This window comes from Armigeres subalbatus, chromosome 2 (assembly GCF_024139115.2).
Source record: "Armigeres subalbatus isolate Guangzhou_Male chromosome 2, GZ_Asu_2, whole genome shotgun sequence".
Lineage (NCBI taxonomy): Eukaryota > Metazoa > Arthropoda > Insecta > Diptera > Culicidae > Armigeres > Armigeres subalbatus.
This window is the reverse complement of record NC_085140.1, coordinates 180,606,991-180,631,369: the sequence shown is the minus strand read 5'-3', so window position 1 is coordinate 180,631,369 and position 24,379 is coordinate 180,606,991. Positions and strand designations below refer to the sequence as shown.

The 24,379-nt window shown below is 38.9% G+C and overlaps 1 protein-coding gene across 1 annotated transcript in view; it reads right to left on the bottom strand.

The window, feature by feature from the left end:
• Positions 1–18,759, bottom strand: part of LOC134209411 (uncharacterized) — a 42,165-nt gene extending 23,406 nt beyond the window's left edge. The window contains exons 1-2 of the mRNA XM_062685401.1: positions 18,699–18,759; positions 18,532–18,636 (exon numbers count right to left, since the gene is read on the bottom strand). Coding sequence (XP_062541385.1) covers positions 18,532–18,636; positions 18,699–18,759 — 166 coding nt within the window. The remainder of the gene's footprint in view (positions 1–18,531; positions 18,637–18,698) is intronic.
• Positions 18,760–24,379: the final 5,620 nt, after the last annotated feature.

Here is a 24,379-nt window from a genome sequence, read left to right as displayed (position 1 = left end):
AGACCACGCTGAGGGTGGCCGGGTTCGACTCCCGGCGCCGGTCCAGGCAACCCTCGGACTGAAACCTGCCTCGACCTGGTAACCTGGCCTAGAAACCTCGCAGCCAACAACCGTGCAAGTGCCCAACGAACACTAAGCTGCGAGGCGTGTGGGGATGTAATGCAAATAAGAAGTAGACCCTGACAAAGCCCAAAACGGAGAGGGCCATACGATATACCTACATATATTCACTCGTAAGTGCTGAGTTCAATCAGAATATAACTATAAATAATACGCGTCCATTATACTACGTTCATATACAATAATACTATAAATATGCGTCCATTAGGATTGAGGATATATTGGCTTGATCTCACCATGTTCATGCATCTTCATATGTTCGTGGTAGACATCTGCAGTCGTGTCCGTCGTTGCTATGTGATTTTCACTTATTTTCACCATCCCGTTCCATCAACTAAATATTTATTCAAAAACACATTTCACACGAAGATTTTTCACTGAAAAATTTTGACACGAGAAAAAAACAACGTCCGCACCGCGCAAAGGTTACTTCGATCCGTCAAACTTTGTCGAACAGATCATTGTTCTAAATACAAAGTGTGAGCCATGAGAGCGAGATTAAAAAAATGTCACGGAATGTCATGACATTAATGTCATCTGACACTAATTCGGCTCTCAAGCCGCCAATATCATATTTAGAGAAATTACCTATTAGAAAAAGTTTTCGGGTCATTTGAGGGCTACATGTTTATATGGAAAACATAATTGTAAATGACTTGTGAGAAAAGTTATTAGCAAGTTAGTCCCATGACATCGATATGACATTTCCCGTCACTGGACCGGAGTGCCTCGATAGAACTAAGACTATCCGAGAAGATAAAATAGTGGTCTACGGGCTGATTGGAAATTATCGCAAAGCGAAGTTAATTGCTGCCAGCTCAGCAACATAAACCTAGCACGGTTCTTGAAGTTTTCGGAAGGTGGTCGAATTTAAAATGAAGACACCGAGGCCAGTGGATCCGTTAATGCGAGAATCATAAGTAAAATATCTATTGTTGCAATTGACGTGTTGATATTTTTTAGTAAAATAGAGGGAAGAGTAAGATTCCGAAGATGAGCTGGTTTTCATTGAATAGCATGTTTCATAGACAGATCGTATTCAATGGAAGAACTGTCGTTGATGAAGAACTCGAGGTGGGTTACAACATGGAAGACAAAGATCTGACGATATGCAGTTGACATATAATCTCAGAAATCTTGACCGACGTACCAGTTCAAGCATATTATCGAGGTTTTCTAGGACGAGTGTGTTACTTGTTCCACATTTGATGAGTATTCTAAGTGAGAGCTCCCAGTAACGGCGTTTTAAAGGAGTGACTGCAGCAAGCACCTCCAGGCTCATGTTATGCGTTAAATGCATACAGCCAAGTGCAATACGCAATCAACGATATTGAATTCGTTCCAATTTAATTAGGTGGCATTCAGCTGCTGAGAGGAAGCAGAAAGAACCGTACTCTAAAACAGAGAGAATAGTCGTTCTATAGATTTTGATGAGGTCTTCCGGGTGAGCGCCCCACCAAGTTCCGGAGATAGAACGTAGAAAACGTCTTATCTGCTTTTGTAAACAAAGATTCAATCGTCGGATTTGACGTATCTGATAGCACTCCCACGCAAACCAACCCCATCAATACGTTGATGAAGGCTTCTGCTAGCTGTTGATGATGTTGGTTTGCGTGGGAGATTGAATCGACGATTGAATCTTTGTTTACAAAAGCAGTTAAGTCGTTTTGAAAATTTGGTATTGTTATGATTTTGCACACAAAAGTCAGATTGCAACGCAACAACAACTGACTTTCCACTTAGGATCTGTTTTGTGGAGTCGATTAAGCATATGCGGTATTTCGAAAAATTTCGTTTTAGGGCATTCGAAACGAAATTTCGCGGAATTCCGCGGAATTTGAGTATGGCGAAATCTGTTTTTCTGATTTCGTTCCGTATCGTTAAATTTCAAAAATTTCGACTGAAAAATCTTTCTTTTAACGAAATTAAACGAAATTTCGCGGAATTTCGAAATTATTTTTAATAATTCCAATCCCAAAAAATAAAAAAAAATCGGCTGCGCCGCTGAAAAACCATTCAAATTCTACTCAATATTTTATACATAATACATATTTAATACATTTCACTAAATCTCACTACGTAATACAATTCTGTATCTTCAACAGAAACGCATTTAGCTTTCAATTTGTTAATTTAAATAATATTGTTCAGTGAAGTAAAATAATTTGTAGATCTCATCGTTTTGGTATGCTATATTTTCATTTAAATTAACTGATTTGTGTATGAAACATGTAATGTATTATGAGGCGCTTGTTCGATTTCTGCTCTTCTAGTTGTAGAAACTCTTCGATAAGCGAAATAATCCTCACTGGACTACTGAGTATTGTCCGTTTTCCGTTGTCTTTTGAAAATATTCAGTTTAAACAATCATTGTTTGACAGCAGTGAAATGGAGATGGTGGCGTTTCAGAAGTTTTCCTGATTTAGTAGATTGTTAGATATTTGCAGATTAAAAAATGCTCCAGATTAGAGACATTCTCTGGTATCTCATTTATTTCGGATTCTGGAACTGATTCATATCTTTCCGATTGAGATCATTGTCGTGACCTAAACTTCAGCCGGCAGATATTTTTGATTCCGTTCATTATGGAAATCTATAATTTTCCAGATTATTCCATTGTTTCAAAATCGTACCGATTTTCTGTCACAATCGTGCCAATACGGTGCGTTTACCGTAGGGCAGTTTGTTGTTAGTTTGGACGTGCTGCTGCTTTTAACAATTGATATTTAGCAATAATCGAAAAGGTCTGCGTTCGAGTTGTTGGCATAAAATGAGTAATGACCAAAATACTATTTTTTGTACAAAAAGCGCGTAAATAGTCCAGTTTTTTTTTACACGTATTCTCAACCAACAAGTTGCATTCAAATGGAAATCCTGTCTTATCATTTCATATAGGTTCATTTCAAGTAGGCTGGATCGGACTATGGACTCAAAAGTTATGGCAAAAATACTATTTTTCCATAATACACCAGAAAGTCACCGCAGGTGGATTATTCAGGGTTTTTTTTTCTAAATGATTTTTGACTATACCGCTGCAAGTGAAATAAAACATAGGTTTTTTAATTGCAGATTTAATTTTTTATGGTGATTCGATTATTTGGAGGATTTGATTATCCGGAGTGAAAATAAAATCGATAATCCGGATAATCGAGCCCGACCTGTATTTAGAAGATCTGTGCCAGATTAATTAGGTTATACTAGCGATTACCTTTTCAGAGCTACCGACTGAAAAGTAACAAGGCAGTCTCAATTGAATTGTTATAAGGCTCCCCCAGACCAAAGCGATTTCATCGCCGCGACGGCGACAACTAGTCGCCGCGATTCTATCGTTGGGTCGCTGCTGTTCTATTTACGCTTCCATACCAACGGCGACAGAATCGCTGTCGCCAAACGATAGAATCGCATCGCGACTGTCGCGTCGCGTGTGTTTGGGGGAACCTATATCATGTCCTAGCTTCAGCGCCGTAGCGTGTGGTTGGCCAGGTTGGCCCCCGCCAAGGGCGCCAGCCTTCAGGGGGGCGCCAAAATCAATGTTTACTCTATAATAAATAAAACAGTTTCATTACTTATAGGTCTTGTAATTATCAAACCGAGTATGGGTTGGTCCAAAAATCCATGGGTGCCAAAATCCATCCATCCATAGCAGATATGTGTAATCTAGTAATCTATAGAGCAAACAAAGAATATTTTTTCATTATTTCACATCCACATGTTATAAGTGTTTGTTTTGACTACTATTCAGGATTCTCAGGGACTTCTGAAACCGGGTTGAAAAAGGCAATTGAATAAGAAGAAATCTGATAGTATCTTATAAAGTTGAAAATTATAATGTTTGATACCCACATTGCGATTGGCAAAGTTTTTGGGCACTATTACGGCCATCGAGAGTCCTCCGGAACCGTAATGTTTCAGCATTGAGGAATGATTAGTGAAGAAATGATTCAGTTTTTCCCTGTAGGTTCCTTCAAAGGAATACATTCATAAACAAGCGATTAGCCAAATTTCGAAGGGTCCTTTTGCTCCTAGGTTTGTAGTGGTAATGGTTTGGTTTTACGATTTGATATCAATTTGCTTGTTTAATTTAGAAAAACTCCATGAAGTCTGAATGACATTGAGTTATATCGGCGGCTGTATCGAGGAATATCGATAACTCCTAAATATTTGCCTTGTTAGAATTGTTGCTAGGAGAATTTTCTTCTTTTTTAATATTAATCAAATCGAGAGTTGGATATTTTCCTTCGTCCTCCTGCTTCCGATGGCGTTTCCGGCCCTCGACTAAATTGTTTCAGAGTTGGATTCTATTGACCAAACTATGTGTATAAGAGCCTCGAGACCACCAATAGCCCATTGGATTCTATTGACCCAACTAGGTCCAGTGGCATCTAAAAACCATCCAAGGGCTTACTCCGGATGGCGATTCCGGCCTTCAACCAATCCACTTTAGTGTAACTTTTCTTCATAATTCGACTAGTTCCGATAGCAATTCTGGCAATCTCATTTCCGAACACAGATTACAGATGCTTGCAAAAACCATAAAGGAAATATTCATTTAGTGCATCACGCAAAAATGATTGATTTTGAACTTCCTCCCCTCGACCCCTTCGTGGCGATATCTATCGAATTATCTAAATGTTTATCTTTTTAATGGGATGCTTCCGACTGATATGCTCTATTTTGTATGAGTATTATCGTCTCTTTCAGTCTTATAAAGCAGCTGAAACGTTGCTACGTCTATTTTCCGACGTGTCGGTGTATATTTCATTACCTTCTTCAGGGATTTAGAGGCTATACAACAAAACGTAGCCTTATTATGAGATTCTAACCCGACTCTGTAAGTTTCCTTACATTATTTGCGTAAAAAAAGACAACAAAATTTCAAATAATTTAAGGGTATTTTATTCAATCCTTTTTTGTGGATTTCAGGTATCTGCGTCCAATACATCTCTGAATATTGAATGCTATTTGAAGTATGTTTAAACCATTAAACATTTTTTAGGTATTGATATTCAAATTGTGCTCCAAATGTAAAATTTACGTATTTGATTTCTCTTGGTAGAAGAGGGGCGCCCAAAAAACAATTCGCCAAGGGCGCTGGAAGTCCACACTACGACTCTGCCTAGCTTTCATTTTATTGCTAACATCAGCAAATAACCGTATTTTTTACGGAAATTTGTTCTTTATTTTGCTGAGCTGCAGAAAATGCGAGGCAAGTAAACTGTTCCACATAATCCGGGACGTTTAGCCACTGTAAGCTAATGCCTATATGCAGATAGCTTGAACCTTAGACCTTAGTAAAAAATTTGAAAAAGTCTAGTTTTGTATTGCAATCAACTGCTTAGATCTGTTGAAAATACCATTTTGGAAAATTTTATAGATTCAATAAATCTTCATGAATTTGGTCGAAAATTTACCTGGAGACTTTATTTAAAATGTTAATTGAAATGGAGGGGTGGCACTTTGAATATGTAATACTTTTCAAAATGGTGAACAGATCTAATCAATATGAAATCTGTTGGAAATATTGAGCGATATTAAGCGATGAATATTCTTACGCTGTTTATGGTGAGGGGCATACTTTTGAAAATGGTGAATAGATCCAAAGTGATCTGTTACTTACCTATGTCCTTTTGTAAAATTAAGCCAGCCCTATGGCATATGGGTAACAATAATGTAGAATGAAATCAGTAGTGATTCAGTTTCATTTAAAATGTTCGATCGCTATTCTAGTTTGAATCTGGAACAAAATAGAACGAACTCGCTGGTTTCCCCAACACATATATTAAAAATTTTCAATTTAACGAAATCATTTTGTTGCTGCCAAGAAAGGTGCCGTAATTGCAAAGTGGATTGATCCGTGGATAAAATGATGCATTCATACACCAAAACAAATAATTTTCCGAATTTTTTAATGTTGTCGCATTAACATTTTATTTTAGAGAAAAAAAATCTACTACCTTGACTCAAAAAACATTAAACAAAATTATTTTCCACGCGGAATTTTTTTTTCTTCGTTTTTTTGCATTATTTATATAATGCTGAAAAACTATTTAATAAAAAATTCGCGGAAAAAAATTAAATTTCGTTTCGTTTCTTAAAATTTTGAATTAAATGAACCCGGATTTCGTTTCGTTTCGAAGTTTCGGAAAAAAAATTTGAATTTCGTTTCGCTTCGTTCCGATCCAACAGTTGCATTTCTAATTTCGTTTCGTTTCGTTTCGTCAGGAAAAATTGTGTTATCGCATACCCTTAGAGTCGATGCGTTGACCAGTTGAATAGTTTATGGGCCGCTTTACGGAACGATCTTTCAAATAAGTGGCAATTTTCATACAAACTTCAAATGGTACGTGCACAATCAAATTGTAGAGAAAATTATTAAACTATTTTAGTGGAATGTCGTCACCTGTAGTTAGACGAGTTTAAGTCGAGTCAAGTACGAGACACTGAAGACGGCCTTACAGTTGAGGTCGAAATACGTATCTTTAAAGATTACAACGTGGTGGAACTAAATGGAATAGTAATAGGTCGAAGTGACAAAAGGTCGAAATAAAAAAAAGTCAAAAGGTCGAAGGACAAAAGATCGAAGGAAAAAGGTCGAAGGTCAAAAGGTCGAAGAGACAAAAGGTCGAAGGTCAAAAGATCGAAGGACAGAACGTCGAAGGTCGGAAGGACAAAAGGTCGAAAAGACAAAAGGTCGAAAGGACAAAATGTCGAAATGACAAAAGGTCGAAGGGACAAAAAATGTGTCGACGAAACGACAAAAGGTCAAAACGTCGAAGAGACAAAAGGTTGTAGGTCAAAAGATCGAAGGACAACAGATCGAAGGTCGAAAAGACGAAAGGTTGAAATGTCAAAAAGCCGAAGGGACGAAACGTCGAAATAAAATCATGTGTCGAAAAGTCGTTGGACAATAAATCGAAGGCCGAAAGGACAAAAGGTCGAAAAGACACAAGGTTGAAAGGACAAAATGTCGAAAGGACAAAAGGTCGAAGAGACAAAAGGTCGAAATAAAAAAAAAGGACAAAAAAAGTTCGAAAACCAAAAAGCGGTCGAAGGACAAAAGTTCGAAAGAGCAAAACGTCGAGAAGATGAAAGATCGAAAGAACAAAAGAACGAAATTACAAAAAATAGCTGGTACAAGCTCGAAGGGATAAAACCATCCAGAAACTACGTGGTTATATTTTTGAAGATTTTCAACACCTCCCCTCCATGTGGTTTATTGTGGTCATTTGGTGAACTCCCCCCTTCCCTCTATGACAACGTGGTTTTTTCCCTAGTCCAAACAAATGAAAAAACTTATATTACTGAAAATATATGTTTAATATGCTGATCTTCAAAACTGTGGACAAAAACAGGATTTCTCGCTTAACTTTTCAAAAAGATCTAAGCAACATTTTTTTCATGAAATAATTTGAGTATCAATAGCTTCCATATTGGTCTGTTGATTAAACTATTCAAATTAAATCATGAAAAAAATGTTACTTAGGTCCTTTTGAAAAGTGAAGCGAGATTTTTAACTGTTTCAAAATCAAACTAAACGCACCAAAAACTATAAATTTTCCTAAATTCGAATATTCAGATATGTTGTATCGTGTATCAAGTATCATGATATCTAGAACATCTATTTGATGCAACAGAATACAAAAATATAGATTCGAAAATATGTTTAAAAAATTTCGAGAAAAATCTGTCAAAATCAAATCAAAAAGAAATTTTTCGAAACACCTCTAGATTCCCTTAGAGAATTTGAGATCCCTTATAGAGGCATTTTTGACGTCACGCCGGGAGTCATTTTCACCGACGCCGTGAATCAGCGTGGCTTTTCGAGGAGATGAAACTTTTGAGCACTACTCGTTTTTGAAATTCGAAAAGTCGATTTTCATTGGTATCGTAGGACACAGACAATTAATATATTTGTTCCATTTGGCTTGAATGCCTTCAATGTGACTTTTAAAAGTTAATTTTTAATCTAGCAGAAGTCCTAAATATTTAGTTTCGCTAGACCAATTTATTGGAACCCCATTTATAGTGACAATATTTCTGCTAGAAGGTTTCAAATAAGAAGCTCTCGGCTTATGTTGGAAAATTATAAGCTGAGTTTTGGAAGCATTCGGAGAAATTTTCCATTTTTGCAAGTAAGTGGAGAAAATATCCAAACTTGTTTGCAATCTACTACAAATGACACGAAGGCCTCGATCTTTAGCGGAAAGGCCCGTGTCATCTGCAAACAAAGATTTTTGACACTCTGGTGGTAAATCAGGTAAGTCAGTAGTAAAAATGTTATACAATATGGGCCCCAGTATGCTGCCTTGGGGAACACCAGCTCTTACAGGTAATCTATCAGATTTAGAATTCTGATAGTTTACCTGCAGTGAGCGATCTGATAAATAATTTTGGATCAGTTCAATAATGTGCAGAGGAAAATTAAAAATTCATCAATTTACAATCGAACCTCTATGCCAAATATGCCAAACACTGTCAAATGCTTTCTCTATATCAAGAAGAGCAACTCCAGTCGAATATCCTTCAGATTTGTTGAGCCGAATTAAATTCGTAACTCTTAATAACTGATGGGCATAGGCGTAACTAGAGTCCCGACGTGGGGGGGAGCTAGTTTTCATGCTTCCTAATAGTACGTTCTGATAAAAATCATATATGAATAATGTAATGTCATGAAAAGCATGCAATAAGCAGAAAAACCTGTTTCAATAAAATACACAAAACTTAATGTTGCAAAATGTTTTATTACAGAAAATTATAATTCAGCAAAATAAAATTCAGGAAACTTTTCTTCCTTTAGATCAGTTTAAGTTTCCGGTTATTTTTGGCAAAACGGTCCAAAACTTCTTCAGGTTTTACCATACCTTTGATAAACTCATTTTAGATATTCCGGAGATGAGCCAGCCTCGGGCTGAAAGTCTCCTAAATAAAGAAAAAAAAAATTCGATATTCAGTATAGCCAACGAAGCAAATCGGTTCTGGGTCATCGTTGTTCTCAACCAAGTCTTTATCCGTCTCATAGCAGAAAAGCTCCTCTCACATCCTGCCACGCTTACAGGTAGCCCAATTGCTACTTGTAAGAGCTTGAATATTCTAGGAGTTATTTCTTCAGAGATTTGAATTTTGAGGTTCTCTAGATCACACGGTAAATCTTTTGCCTTGAAAATACTATTCAGCGTTCAAAATAGTACTGTCCATATTGAACAAACTACTGTAGTGCTCAACAAATTCAGTAGACTCAGCCATATTTAAATTCAGAAAAGCATCCACTGATCGAGCAAAGGGTACTGTATCGAAGCGTTTTTCGAAATGAACAATTACGCTGTCCATTACCGGGATGTAAACGTTGCTTTTCCAAAAATCGTATGGAAAAAGTTCTTCAGCAGTCTTAATGTATCCAGCCTTACCTAATGGAGACTCAACAACGAAGTCGTCCAACTTTCGTGGTTGCTTACGTCGTTTAGCGATGTTACCTATCAACAGGAATGCAGAATTATATTACATGTTTGTTTTCATGATTTTTGGTTTAGTATTACTTATATTATATTATATTCATTTATTTTTTATAATTCAACTTATAATTCAACTAGAAAATTAGCTGGCTTTAGTTCAATATTATGATCCAACGAAAATTTCTCTATTTGTTTCCATATTACTGCAAACTGATCTCGATCTGCCTTGAGGGCAGCAACAGTGCCAATAACAGTATCGGTACCCTGTCCAAGGGATGCATTTTTCGCTTGAAAGTATTTTGTTTTTTTTTTTTTTTTTTTTTTTTTTCCAAGTTCGTTTATTTGGTAGGCTCAGGCGTGTATAACACTTTACGGAGCCATGGTTCTTTGTGATATATACAATCAATATCATTTTATTATACAGTTAATAAGAGAGGGGAAGGAGCCAGCGTACTCGTGGTGACTCGAGGTTAGTTTACAAAGTTTAAGGATGGACGGGGCTTAGGATTTGGGATAAGGAAATTTCAGCTTCTCATCCGGGCATTTGGCGTCAGTGACGATGTGGCGTGTCGTCATGCTCGAGGAATGGTTCGACTGGGAGCATCTTCCGGATGGCAAGAGCTATGGAGCTCTACGGAACAAAAAGGCAGAGACTAAACAAAAAAACTTTGAAGAAAGAAAAAATAAACAAAATATTAGATTTTGATGTCAGAAGTACAAAGAAAACTATAAATGGCCTGCATACAGACAACATCACGATCCCCCAAAACACCTCGGACTTCCCTGAAGGGTTGTTCACCTCAGGCCACAAGGGTATCCAATAATTGCTCTCTGGAGGCGTCATTTTCCGAGCAGGACCAAACTACGTGATCGATGTCATCATAACCGGCTCCGCACCTACATAAGTTGCTATCGACAAGGTTTATTCTGTACAGATGTGCGTTTAGTGAATAGTGATTAGACATAAGTCTCGACATCATGCGAATGAAGCCTCGACTTAAGTCCTCACCTCTGAACCACGCTCGCCCAGAAACTTTTGGAACTATAGAAAATAGCCACCGTCCAAGTTCGTTGTGTGTCCAATTATTTTGCCAACTTTGAAGAGTACTCTGACGGACAAATGGGAAAAACTCGTTGCTCGAGAATTGTCTATCATATACCTCACCTTCCTGTGCGCCCACCTTTGCCAGCGAGTCTGCCTTCTCATTGCCGTAGATTGAGCAGTGAGATGGGACCCAAACAAAGGTAATCTTGAATGATCTTTCGACCAAAACACGCATCTGCTCTCTTATGTTTGAAAGAAAGTAAGATGCGTGCTTAACAGGTTTCATCGACCGGAGTGCCTCGATAGAACTAAGACTATCCGAGAAGATGAAATAATGGTCTACAGGCTGATTGGAAATTATCCCCAAAGCGAAGTTAATTGCTGCCAGCTCAGCAACATAAACCGAACACGGTTCCTGAAGTTTTTGGAAGGTGGTTGAAGTTACATTGAAAACACCGAAGCCAGTGGATCCGTTGATGCGAGAACCATCAGTGAAATATCTGTTGTTGCAATTGACATGTTCATATTTTTCAGAAAAAAGTGAGGGAATAGATATTTGTCGAAGATGATCTGGTATTCCTTGAATAGCATGTTTCATGGACAGATCGTATACAATTGAGGAACTGTCGTTGGTGAAGTGAACTCGAGGGGGATTATAACACGGAAGACAAAGATCTGACGATATGTATTTGAGATAAACTCTCAGGAATCTTGAACGACAAGTTAGTTCAAGCATATTATCGAAGTTATCTAGTACAAGTGTGTTACTTGTTCCACATTTGATGAGTATTCTAAGTGAGAGCTCCCAGTAACGGTGCTTTAAAGGAGTGACTCCAGCAAGCACCTCCAGGCTCATGTTATGAGTTGAATGCATGCAGCCAAGGGCAATACGCAAACAACGATACTGAATTCGTTCCAATTTGATCAGGTGGCAATCAGCTGCTGAGAGGAAGCAGAAGGAGCCATACTCTAAAACAGAGAGAATAGTCGTTCTATAAAGTTTGATGAGGTCTTCCGGGTGAGCACCCCACCATGTTCCGGAGATAGAACGTAGAAAATGGATCCTTTTCCGGCATTTTTGTATCAAATACTCAATGTGGAGTTTCCAGGTGCATTTGGAATCAAACACGACCCCAAGGTATTTAGAAGATAAAGATTGGTTGATGTCATCATTCAACAGCTTGAGTTTCGGTTGAGCAGGATACCGCTTCTTAGTAAACACAACCAATTGAGTTTTTTGCGGTGAAAACTCGATCCCTAAATGTCTGGCCCAAACAGTCAGATTATCCAGGGTACTTTGCAATGGTCCTTGCAAGACAGCTGCACATGGACCTCTTAGAGAGACCACGGCATCATCTGCAAGTTGTCTGAGCGTGCATTGTCCTTCTAAACAATTGTCAATATCTTTAACATAGAAATTATAAAGCAAGGGACTTAAACACGAACCTTGGGGAAGGCCCATGTAGCTATTTCTGGAAGTTGTCAGAGTGCCGAGTGTGAAGTTCATTTGTTTTTCTGACAACAAATTGTACAAGAAATTATTCAAAATAACGGGTAATCCACTACTGTGCAGATTGCCTGACAGTACTTCTATGGAAACTGAATCAAAAGCGCCCTTAATGTCCAAGAATACTGAAGCCAATTGCTCCTTGTGCGCAAAGGCCAGTTGTATATCTGAAGAAAGCAACGCCAGACAATCATTTGTTCCTTTCCCTTTTCTAAATCCAAGCTGAGTATTTGAAAGCAATGCATTTTCTTCGACCCAATGGTCGACTCTTGAAAGGATCATTTTCTCCAATAATTTTCTCATGCATGATAGCATGGCAATCGGTCGGTATGAATTGTGATTAGACGCTGGTTTCCCAGGCTTTTGAATAGCTATTACTTTGACCTGTCGCCATTCAGGTGGCACAATGTTGTACTCCATGAAACAGTTGTACAGGTCAAGTAATCGTCTTTTTGCGATATCTGGGAGGTTTTTAAGAAGATTGAATTTGATGTTATCGCATCCCGGAGCAGAGTTATTCGATGAAAGAAGAGACATAGAAAGTTCCAGCATTGAGAATGGTCCACCCAAAGAACCGGGATCAGTGACTGATTCTCGAAATAGCGGTTCTGCTGGTACGGAATCCGGTGAATATCCATCGATTGGAGTATTCTTCACTCTCGTTGGTGGAAATGCGGTTCCGCATGTTGCGGGCCGTTTTCCAAAGTGTTGTCATTGAGGTTTCTCGCGATAGTCCCTCGACAAAACGTCGCCAGTAGCTACGTTTTTTGCCTTGAGAAGATTTTTGAGCTTTCTTTCGAGCCTCAAATATTCTTCAAAAAGCTCGGACCTTCCATGTTTACGGAAGGCCTTGAAGGCATCAGATTTCTCAGAATACAACTTAGTACATTCATCATCCCATCCAGGAGTGGCTGGTCTTCTTATGACAGATGTACTTGGAACGCGTCGTTTCTGAGCTTCTATTGCGCTTTTTTGAATCAACTCAGTAAGGAATCGATATTCATCCAAAGGTGGAAGAGTATCAGTTGATTCAATACCAATTTTTACCGCCGATGCAAATTTTGGCCAGTTAATGTTTTTCGTGAGGTCGAAAGCAACATTAACTGGCTCAGATTGTTGATAGCTACTTTTAATTGAGGTAACTATTGGCATGTGATCACTACCATGGGGATCTTGAATTACCTTCCACGTGCAATCTAATGATAGTGAATTTGAACATAAAGACAGATCAATACGGCTTTGTTGACCATTTGGTCCTATTCGAGTTACTTCACCAGTGTTCAAAATATTCAAATTGAAATCGTCACACAAATCATAGAAAATAGGCGCTCTATAATCGCCATACGTTTCGCCCCATCCAATACCATGTGCGTTCATATCACCCAATATCAATACTGGAGATGATAGGAGGGAGACTGCGCTCCAAAAATGTCGACGATTAATAGAGGCATTTGGAGGAATGTACACTGAAGCTATGCAAAGATCTGTATTCTTTACATTTATTTGGCAAGCGACGATCTCTAGGCCATTAACAGTCGGAATGGGAATTTTGTAGAAGGAGTAGCACTTTTGATCCCCAAAAGAACGCCACCATAATGATCATCCCGATCTTGGCGAATAATGTTAAAATCGTGGAAGTTGATTTCATCTTCAGAAGAAAGCCATGCTTCACAGAGTGCAAATATATCGCAATCGGAATTGCGAATCAAAAACTTGAACACGTCTAATTTATTTTTTAGACTATGACAGTTCCACTGCAGTACAGTGATTGTATCTTCGGTATTGGCCGTATTATCCATCGAAAGATACAATTTCTGTAAGAAGGGGCCATGAAACAGTCAATTGCTTCAGATAACTTTCAACTGTTGGAATAAAGAGGTCAATGATTGGCCTCAATGAATTCGGAATATTGAACAAGTTCAAAAAACGGTCCACAAGGTCCTTAAAGGAGATCAATCCTCGCTTGGACGGAATACTTTTTCTAGAAGTGCGAATTTGTTTTTTTCTTTTGGCAAGCTTTTATGGATGACTTTTGTTCTCTTACGGCGCGATCCCGGGGAAGACGGTTGCTTCCTCTTTTCGGGCACGTGTACCTCCGCAGAATCATCCATGTCGGCTGCGTCAGAGTCCAATTCGTCAATTGATATGGAATCATAATAATCACTTACACGAACGGTGGCTGAAATAGCAGTCGATGCAGTGGCTGTGGCGGATGTGTCTTGCGACCTAACCATTTCCGCATACGACTGCTTGGAGCGCTGTACCAACGAGCGCTTCACTTTTTGGGTGCGCTTTTTGTACACCGGGCATTCTTGCAAACCATGGGGAGGGTTCAAACCACAATAAGCACATTTTGTTGCTTGTTGCTGGCAGAACTCCTCCCGATGTCTTTCTGAGCATTTGCCACAACGTGGTTTGTTGTCACAAAACTCGGCAGTGTGACCAAGTTGTTTGCAGTTGGTACAATTAAATACCCTTGGCACAAAAAGACAACATATTTTTTATATCGACATATTTTGGAAGCATCGAACCGGCAAACGTCACCCGAAGCGAGCCTGACTTGGAATAAACCTTTTTGCCATCTACCGTGGCTGCTGAATGCAATTCCTTGCAGTCCAAAATATCCACAGTAGATTACAGGCGACCTTTCCCTGCAAGCACATCCTTGCAAGTCAAGCTCGCTGCGTTGATTACGCCTTCTATTTTGACCTCCCGCGAGGGCACATAAACTAAATATTCAACATTGTACGCCCTGTCGCCAGCAATTTCATTCGCCACCTGGTATGTAGGTGCGGTGATGCGTAGTTTGTTCCTGTTGATTTGACTGAATTCAAGCTTCGTAAAACGACGCGTCAAATCTCGTTTTATGCCCAGGAAATCTAGGCTCTTCACTTTCTGCCGGAAGTAAACAACCCAAGGCCCAGGCGAAGCCGCATGGTACAATCGTGTGCGAGTACTATCTTTTGGAGGCCCATTGCCTCCTACTGTCTCTGCCTCCATTCTCACCTCGCAAGGTGGAAGGATAATTATTGCTTATGCTAACTTACAACTAATAGCTTATTAGAAAAAAAAATATCAAGAAAAAAACTAATTCAATTTGTGTCTATTAGTTCCGCTCTGTGACGGGAGAACAATAAAGCAATCTCTTCCACTTATCTGCGCCTGCTGCTGTAGGTAGCAGCAGTAACAATAGCCTGCTTCACTGGCGTCGCCAGAAGCAGCTACTTCACTCGCCGACAGCGATCGCCTTGGATCCGTAGGTAGGAATAGCACCACACAATACAACTCGCACTACCGAACACAATCCGCGATGAGACACAGCACACACGTCTGGCTCGTTCGAACTATCGGCACGGAATGGAAGTATTTTGTTAGCACGTTGGTCACTGAGAGAACATTGTGGAAAATTATCAAATTTACAACGAATTCAGCTTTACTGCTGAGTGCTAATAATCCTGAAGCTTCAACGGCATTCTTACTACGGAACTGATTAGTTTCATCCTTCAGTACATTTTTTGCTTCAAAATAAATTTATTAAGACAGCATTGCAATTATCATACCGGCAACTTCAGCGCGTTGTGCTGAGACTGTTGAGTTCTCGTACTCTTTCGACTATGCCTAACTTGGCTAGTATCTCTTTCAAATGGGCGTGGTTGCCTGGCTTGGAAAAATGCACATGTAATGCCTCCAGTACACTAAAAAAGTTGGTGGATGATTTAATATCCGAGCAAGCATCCACGACAACCAAATTTAGCTTATGAGCCAGGCAATGGATGTATACGGCGTGGGTATTTTAGCTTGTAATCCCCCACGGGAGCTTGACATGACACTTGCACCGTCATAGCACTGTGCAATCATTGGTACGCCTTCGATTCCCAACCGATCTAAGAAGCCTATAATAACCTTTTTGAGCGACTCTGCATCTCTAGAAGATGAACAGTCCAGAAATCCTAAGAATCTTTCTTCCACTTCTAAGCCTTTCACATAGAGGATAACTACTGACAACTGCTCTTCTTCAAAGCTTCTTGCCTCGTCTACCATGAGAGCAAAGAAGCCGCATTGTTGAACCTCCTCAACGATTTTAGAAATTGCAATTTCACTGGCAATTTCAATTATCTCATTTTGTAATGCAGGACTGCAGTAATTAACATGACGATCGAATTGGGATGAAAATTTCTCATCAAATTTTCCCAAGACTTCACAGAATTCAAGAAAGTTTCCACGATTTTTGGAAGTAATTTCTTCTCGATGACCTCTCAGAGGCAAACCTTGTCGAGCAAGACAGAGAATCACGCTTATGATTTTCAGCAAGTAATCTAGATGTTTCGCCATTATCAACTCCTGTACATTACCGGATGATTTTGAGAGTTTGTATGCCACAGATCTTTCCAAACACTGGACGTGAGCAGAACACTCCTCGTGCTTTTTTATGGATTCTCCCAACTTCTTCCATTTAGAAAATCCAGATGTAACAAACTTCTCATTTTGATTGCGCGTCACTCCTGTTGAGAACATTCTACAGACATACCAGAAAATTTTATCGGCGGAAATACTGTACTCTATCCAGCTATGCGCATCAAAGTATTTAGCTGAGAACGATTGCATTCGATCTCCATGCAATGCTTTTGGGAAATTGACTCGTGGTTGTGAGGGACCGGAACATCGTCAGTGGATGACGTTTGTCCAGTTACTTGCGATGTACTTGGTTCATTATCTTCTGACTGATTTATTATGTCGATACTCGATAGAGCTTTACTGCATATTGTGCCATAAGCAGCTAGCTCTGAAAATCAAAATTTTAATATAAATTCCTTAAATTATTCGAAGAAGATTTTTGAAGTTGTTGCTTTTAGTCTCTCATGATCGAAAAGGTAGTGTCATGTCCCTTTATTCCTTAAAAAATCCCAAAAGACAAGTAAATACTCTTCCATTTATTATCACCACTTGGTTGTAACTTCACAGATACATATATTGACCTCAACAGTAAGATCGTGTTCAGTTTCTCTTACTCAACTTGCCTTGAAGGCACCTAGTGTAAATAGTAGAAGCAGCAACCATTTGTCGAGTCGAATAAAAAACGAGACACTGTAAACGGCCTCACTGTTGAGGTCGAAATATGTATCTGTAAAGTTTCAATCAAGGGGTATAATATTAATTCGTCTTATGATAAACGACGATAGTCCACTAAAAGCTCTAAAATCTTTCATATGCGTTTTTGATCCCGAGAGACGAAAATGAACAGCCTTAATCCCATTTGAAAGATAACTGGAATATTATTGAATAACATCAAGATATTGACTGGCATATTCTGCGTAAAATTCAATATAATGCGTATCATTTTTTTTTCAATGCCATAACCTAATTTGAAATGTTTTTGATAAAATTAGTCAAGTCATAGAATATACCACTTCTTTTTTGTCCTGTTTAACTCCGATAGGTAATTTACTCATCCCAAACAAAATTTCAGGCGATAAAAATGTAGGAAATGTTTTAACCCTTTATAAGGCAGACGAATCTAAACAATAAATTAACAAAAACAACAATAGGACACAATGTTGACATGGTATTAAACTCAAATGTATGTTTGTTATACATCAAACAGTTCAGAAACATTGAAAAATTGGTGGCAATATAGTTGCCACTGCCCGCCAAGCGGTAAAACATTGGTGGCAATATAGTTGCCACTGCCCGGCAAGCGGGAAAACAGGCAACAACAAAAAAATAAAAAGATTTTTAAAAATTTGGTTTTACGTAGAACCAGTCAAATCAAGGTACGTTACATTTTTTGGTGAAGAGTCCTAGTCAGAAAAACATAATAAGTGAAAAAAAAAAATTTCGCTTTTTTTCTCCCAAGGAGGGACCCTTGGGAAAAAAACACAATTCCGTAAAAAATCCAAAAACCAAATATACAGAAAGGCAAAGCTTTGTTCACGCTAATCACGTAGTAATCTAACACAGGAGATTCAAAATAATTGATACCAACGGGAAAAAATATATCTTTGTCGTTTTTTTAACGAATTATAACTGAAAATCCTTCTTCCACTCGAAACTTACGATCTGTTCGTAAAAAAACTGTTCTCAAATTGACATTTCAATTTTTTTATGGCTCAAATTCATCTGGAGTGTTACTAGGAAGCAAATAAAGTCACTACATGTGAAATAATAAGTAGAGCTCTTGTTAATAAATAGAAAAACATATAATTTGTTGGTGGCAATATAGTTGCCACTGCCTTATAAAGGGTTAAACGTAAACACTTTCTAGTTTCACTCAGCCCAACATACATACCAATTTCAGTTTTCAATTTTTTTTATTCTACTGAAATTATCGACGTTAATATTGCCAGTAGTAAGTGGGAATCTTTCGCTAAATGACAAATGACGCTATAGCTTATCATTTCTGATAAACATACTTGAATCTGATGTTGTTTTTCTGGATGGCTCACCGTCGTCGTTGATCCGGAACTCCTGAGAAATTTTCGGATCGGGTGAAGAAACTTCGGATTTGGCAACATTTGCTATTTTGATGGGAGAAAGTGTTAATAATTGTATAGCTAAAAGAATTTTTAAATCATGTTACCTTTCGGTCGAAAATAATTGAACAGATTGTTCTGGGAACTGGTTTGCTTGTTTTTGGACATCTTGCAATGCAATACAGCAGGAAAAACACAATTCTTTTCTGAGCTTCACAGGTAGGAGCACGAGAGACAAGATAATGCGCGGAAATACAAAATTTGAACATCCGCGTATAAGTGTCGAGCGTCAACAAATCGATGAAAAGCAGAAACAAGCAATGTGATAGATATAGTGAGGAAAAAAACAACTGCAAGCGTATTAGTGGATGATGGAAAATACCAACAAAATAAATGACGTACATAATTGCACGGCTTCTTATGAGAGCTGGATCAAATGTAGCAATGAAAAACTCAAGCACACCGACGTCCTAAAAAATCGCAAGCGAGGCAGCTTATGCATAAGGGTTGAATGATAAACATTTCAGAACATTTGACATTTGTAACAATTGATTGTCCCAATACTACTGTCTATTAGCACACCATGAAGTTTTTTTTTTCATTCTGATCAGAACAAAGTAAAATGTAATATTTATTTTAAAGTTATTAAAATTTTCTGGGGTGGGGGGAGGTCTGGGAGGAGGGCAGCCCCCCCTACCTATTGACGCCAATGCTGATGGGTGGTTGAATACCCATGGCGAAAACCAAATTGCTCATCAGCAAAAATGGAATTGTCACTAATATGAACCATCATTCTATTTAAAATAATCTTTTCAAACAGTTTGTTTATTGAAGAAAGCAAACTGATTGGACGATAACTAGAAGCCTCAGCTGGATTGTTGTCCGGCTTCAAAATTGGAACAACTTTGGAGCTCTCAGGAACTTTTTTGATAAGTATGTTGAACATACCATCATCACCTGGAGCTTTCATGTTTATTAAGTTTTCTTGTAATATATCTCACTTCCTCTAAATTAGTTTCCAACGATGGGTCAAAAACATTCTCTTGGTTGAGAATGTCTTCGAATCTCCGTGTGACCTGATCCTCAATAGGACTAGTGAGACCTCTGGGATGTCAAATGTAGAAATTACAGGTCTTCTTCTTCTTATTGGTATTACATCCCCGCACTGGGACTGAGCCGCATCGCAGCTTAGTGTTCATTAAGCACTTCCACAGTTATTAACTGCGAGGTTTCTTAGCCAGGTTACCATTTTTGAATTTGTATATCATGAGACTAACACGATAATACATTTATGCCCAGGGAAGTCGAGACAATTTCCAATCCGAAAATTGCCTAGACCGGCACCGGGAATCAAACCCAGCCACCCTCAGCATGGCTTTACTTTGTAGCCGCGCGTCTTACCGCACGCCTAAGGAGGGCCCCTTACAGGTGTTAGGCCTATATACAGTGTGGAAATTGACAGTTAATTGGAATGGTATTAGGGGCCACCCGGCCAGTTTAAAGATAATGTTGGAAGGCTACCTCACAATGTCAATAGCACATCCTGGGTAATACGACCTGTATAGTACACTGAAAAATAGTATCGATGCTTGCTTAAAAAATATTCGCCAAAAATTGAACGAATTACTAGGAATGTACTTAAGAAAGTAAAGGTAATATAAGTAAGGGAAGATCCATAAAGTACCGTTTGACTCAAATTCCGAACACTCGAACACACACAAATGGTCATGGCCGATTAAAGTTTTTGTTCAGGTCGCTAAAACGCCAGTGTTCGGAATATGAGTCATGTTCGAGATTTGAGCCACAACGGTACATCATGCAAAAATGCTAATTTTCCTTCCCGCTTTCGTCATGCTTTTTGTATTCTCTAAAAAAATATATGGATCGTCACGCTTTTCGAAACCCCTGCTCCCCTAACAACGTGACGTACTTTGTTGGTGACCTTTAAACAACTTTTAACTTAAATTCATTTATCTCATCATTTTGGCTTTTGTGCATTATTTTTCATATTTTAAATGGTTGGCTACTATAGGCCAACTTTGTGATTGACAATACATTATTTTTGAAAATAATCCTACATGTTTTCCCTTCATCAGGAATAGTTCTGTTTTTTTTTTTTTTAAATTTAACAACCTTACTACTCTATATACACTAAATGAAATTTGATAACCTAAATTGAAACTAGCTCCCTAAAGGTCGCCTGGTCCGTCCGAACCGAATGCAAGCAACGGGCCCTAAACCTTCCTTTACACTCACCAAAGCGTTCATGCAATGTTTTTATCCCAGCCAGACGGAGGACCTCGGATGTCCTTGGAGGGGTATTAAGGATCATCCGCAGGAACTTGTTTTGTACTTGTTGGAGACCGGCATGCCGTAATCGGTCACAGGGAGGATGATTCGCTTGTAGGCAGCAAGCTTATTTTTCGGAGATAATGACGACCGACGATTGATCAAAAGGTACAGTAGCTTCAACAAAAATTTACACTTAATCACCGTCTTGTCAACTTGTTGCCGGAAAATAAACTTGCTGTCGAGGGCCAAGCCAAGGTAGTCGGCCTCATTGGCCTATTTCACAGTCGTGCCATAGAGGATGTTTTTACAGTCCCCAGGCGGAACATGTTTAGGAAATTTAGAGTGGGGAAAATGATGACCTGGGTCTTCGCCGCATTGATACAGATCACTAGCGCTCTGAGCCCTCTACCGTTGTAGACGATGAAGGTGTCATTTGCGAACAGAGACAGAGTGCCGTTTTCTGGAGGTTCTGGCATGTTGGAGGTGAACAGATTGAAAACCAGGGGCCCGAGGATACTGCCCTGGGGAACGCCTATGACGATGTAGTACGCATTGGAACTCGCTCCGCTGATTGAGACCCGGAATGTACTTGCCGACAGGTAATTGTTATTGATATGGAAATGCTAATATTATCTTCCAAACTTAGACGTACATGTTCATGATAGAATTAGAGGCGAAAGTATAGAATTGATAGTTCCGTTAGGATACGGCAGGCATGAAGAATATTTTTATAGAAGTCGATTTGAAAGCGAGCGGATGGCAATATTTGTGATGGCACATATCGCACGACCTTTCTTCTGTCAAACTCCCGTATGCAGGAGGAGGGAAGAATATCAGTGTGGAAGCTGACATATCTCCACTGGTGAAAGGAAGGTGGTTTGATTTGCTCATATGCCACGGCGTGCGGAAGGATTTTCTATCGACGAGTACTGTCTCCAAATTTCTAATATGACATCAGCATCTAGTCGAATATGATTTTTATTGCACAGCTCTGTTTTCTCATTGCGTCCGTCTCGTCGCAACCAACTTAGTAATTGTTGATGATTTTTACAAGGTAGCTGGGAAGATTGTAGCGTTGTAGTTTTATACCAGGCCATCAGGATGTTTTAGAGACAGACTTGTTCCGTCTGAGGACGTTGGTAACACGGGTCAGTTAGTGTACGGTTGATTGACCGCGTCGAAAACCATATTGTTCCTCGAGCAAGATGTTGAGCCCCCAAACAAATGCACGCAAACAACATTTACCTTATCACAGGTGTTTACTGACCCGATTCGCATAGGAGTCCCATGTCGATTTTTGACGATTTTCTTACATGAAAAATGTAATGGCTTTACAGGCACATTCCAAATTTTGATACACTATTACTCAAAAAATGACATAATTATGGTCCATTCAATAGTTCCATAACAATGTATACAGATAAAGATTACTATGTTAAATTTTCAGAGAGATTGCAGGTTTTATCAATTAATTAGGGTTTTTTTTATATTTCTCGATGTAAAACGAATTCGTCAAATTCAACGGCATATTACTCAAGTGCGAGAAAACTTACATGTTGCGCTTATGCGAATGTGGACAGTTTAGCTGTTGATACAAAAATCGGAATACTAGTTCAGTTTACATCGGAGTCAAGATAAGGTGACTGACTAAAATGATTGGCAGTGGGGGCTTCGTTTCTCTGGTTTTCAAGAAGATCTCCTTAATGTTCGCTTTACAGTCGGTGTACCGGAGCAGCATCGTCCGGTAACAGGAGGATATAGGTATGATATGATAATGATGATGGTGATTTTAAACTGTAAAGTCAACATCGGATGATGGACAAGCACAGTGTGCAGCAATGCGATTCGGTTATAATGACTTCAGTTCGACTTTTCACGGACCGGATGGTTTTATCAGCTTGTCAGTTACATAGATGTTGATTTTGTTAGATGCTCTCCCTTTTCATGAACATCGATGAATTATTACTATTTATTGAAATCAACCAAATTAATATTAGTGTTACGTACTAGCTCAACACATGCGATATTTGTGTTGTCAAATGTTCCTGAAAGGTAAATGAAAAGAGAAACGTAGCTTTTTTTCAATGTCGCGAGCAAATTGTATTCAGTCTAAAACCAGTCTATACGCACACTATAAAAACATCTGCAATGTTGTAAAAAATACTCACGAGCTGTGCAAAAAGAAAATCCCGCCAAAATATCTAAATAGACGCTGGCTTCAAATGCTGCACTCTACCTCCTATTCCATTTAGTTGTGCTCGTATAGCAACAGCGTATCTTCAACCTACTGCAAAGCAGTGGAATACATACACGCTCTCTTCTCTTTAAAGTGCCAACCGTTTTCCTCATCGCCCCAGCACCACAAAGCTCCGAACATTTACTGGCTGCGTTTGGTTTTGTTGGCTATTAAAACATTCTCGTAAACTACTCGCTTCGACGCGTCTCTCCTTCTCTTACCAACGCATTCCGTTCGGTGGCAGTCCGACCGAACGTACACGCTCACTCTCGCATTCAACGTTGCCACTTGCGTTTCAAATTAGAGTGCCGTATTAGGATGAGATGAATGGGAAAATAAAACGACTACGGGAATTGCCATTGTGGTTGCCAGATAGTTAAGTTTAGTCAGAAATTTATTATTCCTCAAACCAATGATATATGAAAGATTTGAAAATCATTCACAAAATGCCAAATTTTGTAGAAAGTATTTTTTTATAATGATGCGCAGCCTGAGTTTTTGGCAACCATGCCTTTGCACATACCGTAGGTTGAATTCTCAACCTCTAGCCAAGAGAGGGAAGGAGAGATGAAATCTCACAACATCTCGGTCTCATGAACATGATAGATAGAGCCCCAAGTTTGCGATTGAGGAAACAGAAAAAGAAACAATTGAAACTCTTCAAGCAAGGCGAGCAACTTCCAACCGTATTGCTATGCATTGAACTCGGTTAAGTTTTTCGGAATAGCATCATGCAGCTCAAGTTGAATTCAATAGCAATATAGAGCACTTGTACACACGTCACCCATAGCGCTTAAAACCAGGATAAACCAGTGTCAACCTTACAAGTTGTAAATGGAAGAATCGTGTTTTAGCTCTATCATTATTGATTAATCTTTATTAAGAGATCTGCCGCTTCAAGAATAACTTTTCAATATTGATATGAAATCCATATCAATAAAGAGCTGTTAAGCGGCAGTTAAGGTTATGTAGGTGAATTGTAAGGCAACTAATGTATCATATTATGCAAAAGAAGGAGAAGAAGGCCCGACTAGCTCAGTCAGTAGAGAAGAGTACTTCTACTTACCTATTGAATACTAAGGAATATTAAAATTTAAAACTATATCGAACCTTCCTTCTTTCTCACTATGTCACTGATCGGCTCACTAACCTTATTGAGACACCTTCTGTAGACGGCAGTTCGGCAGTAATTCACCTGCAGGTCCTCTGCATTTTTCCTCTTCTTTGACTCTTCATGTCTTTCTTCTTCATCATCTTCAA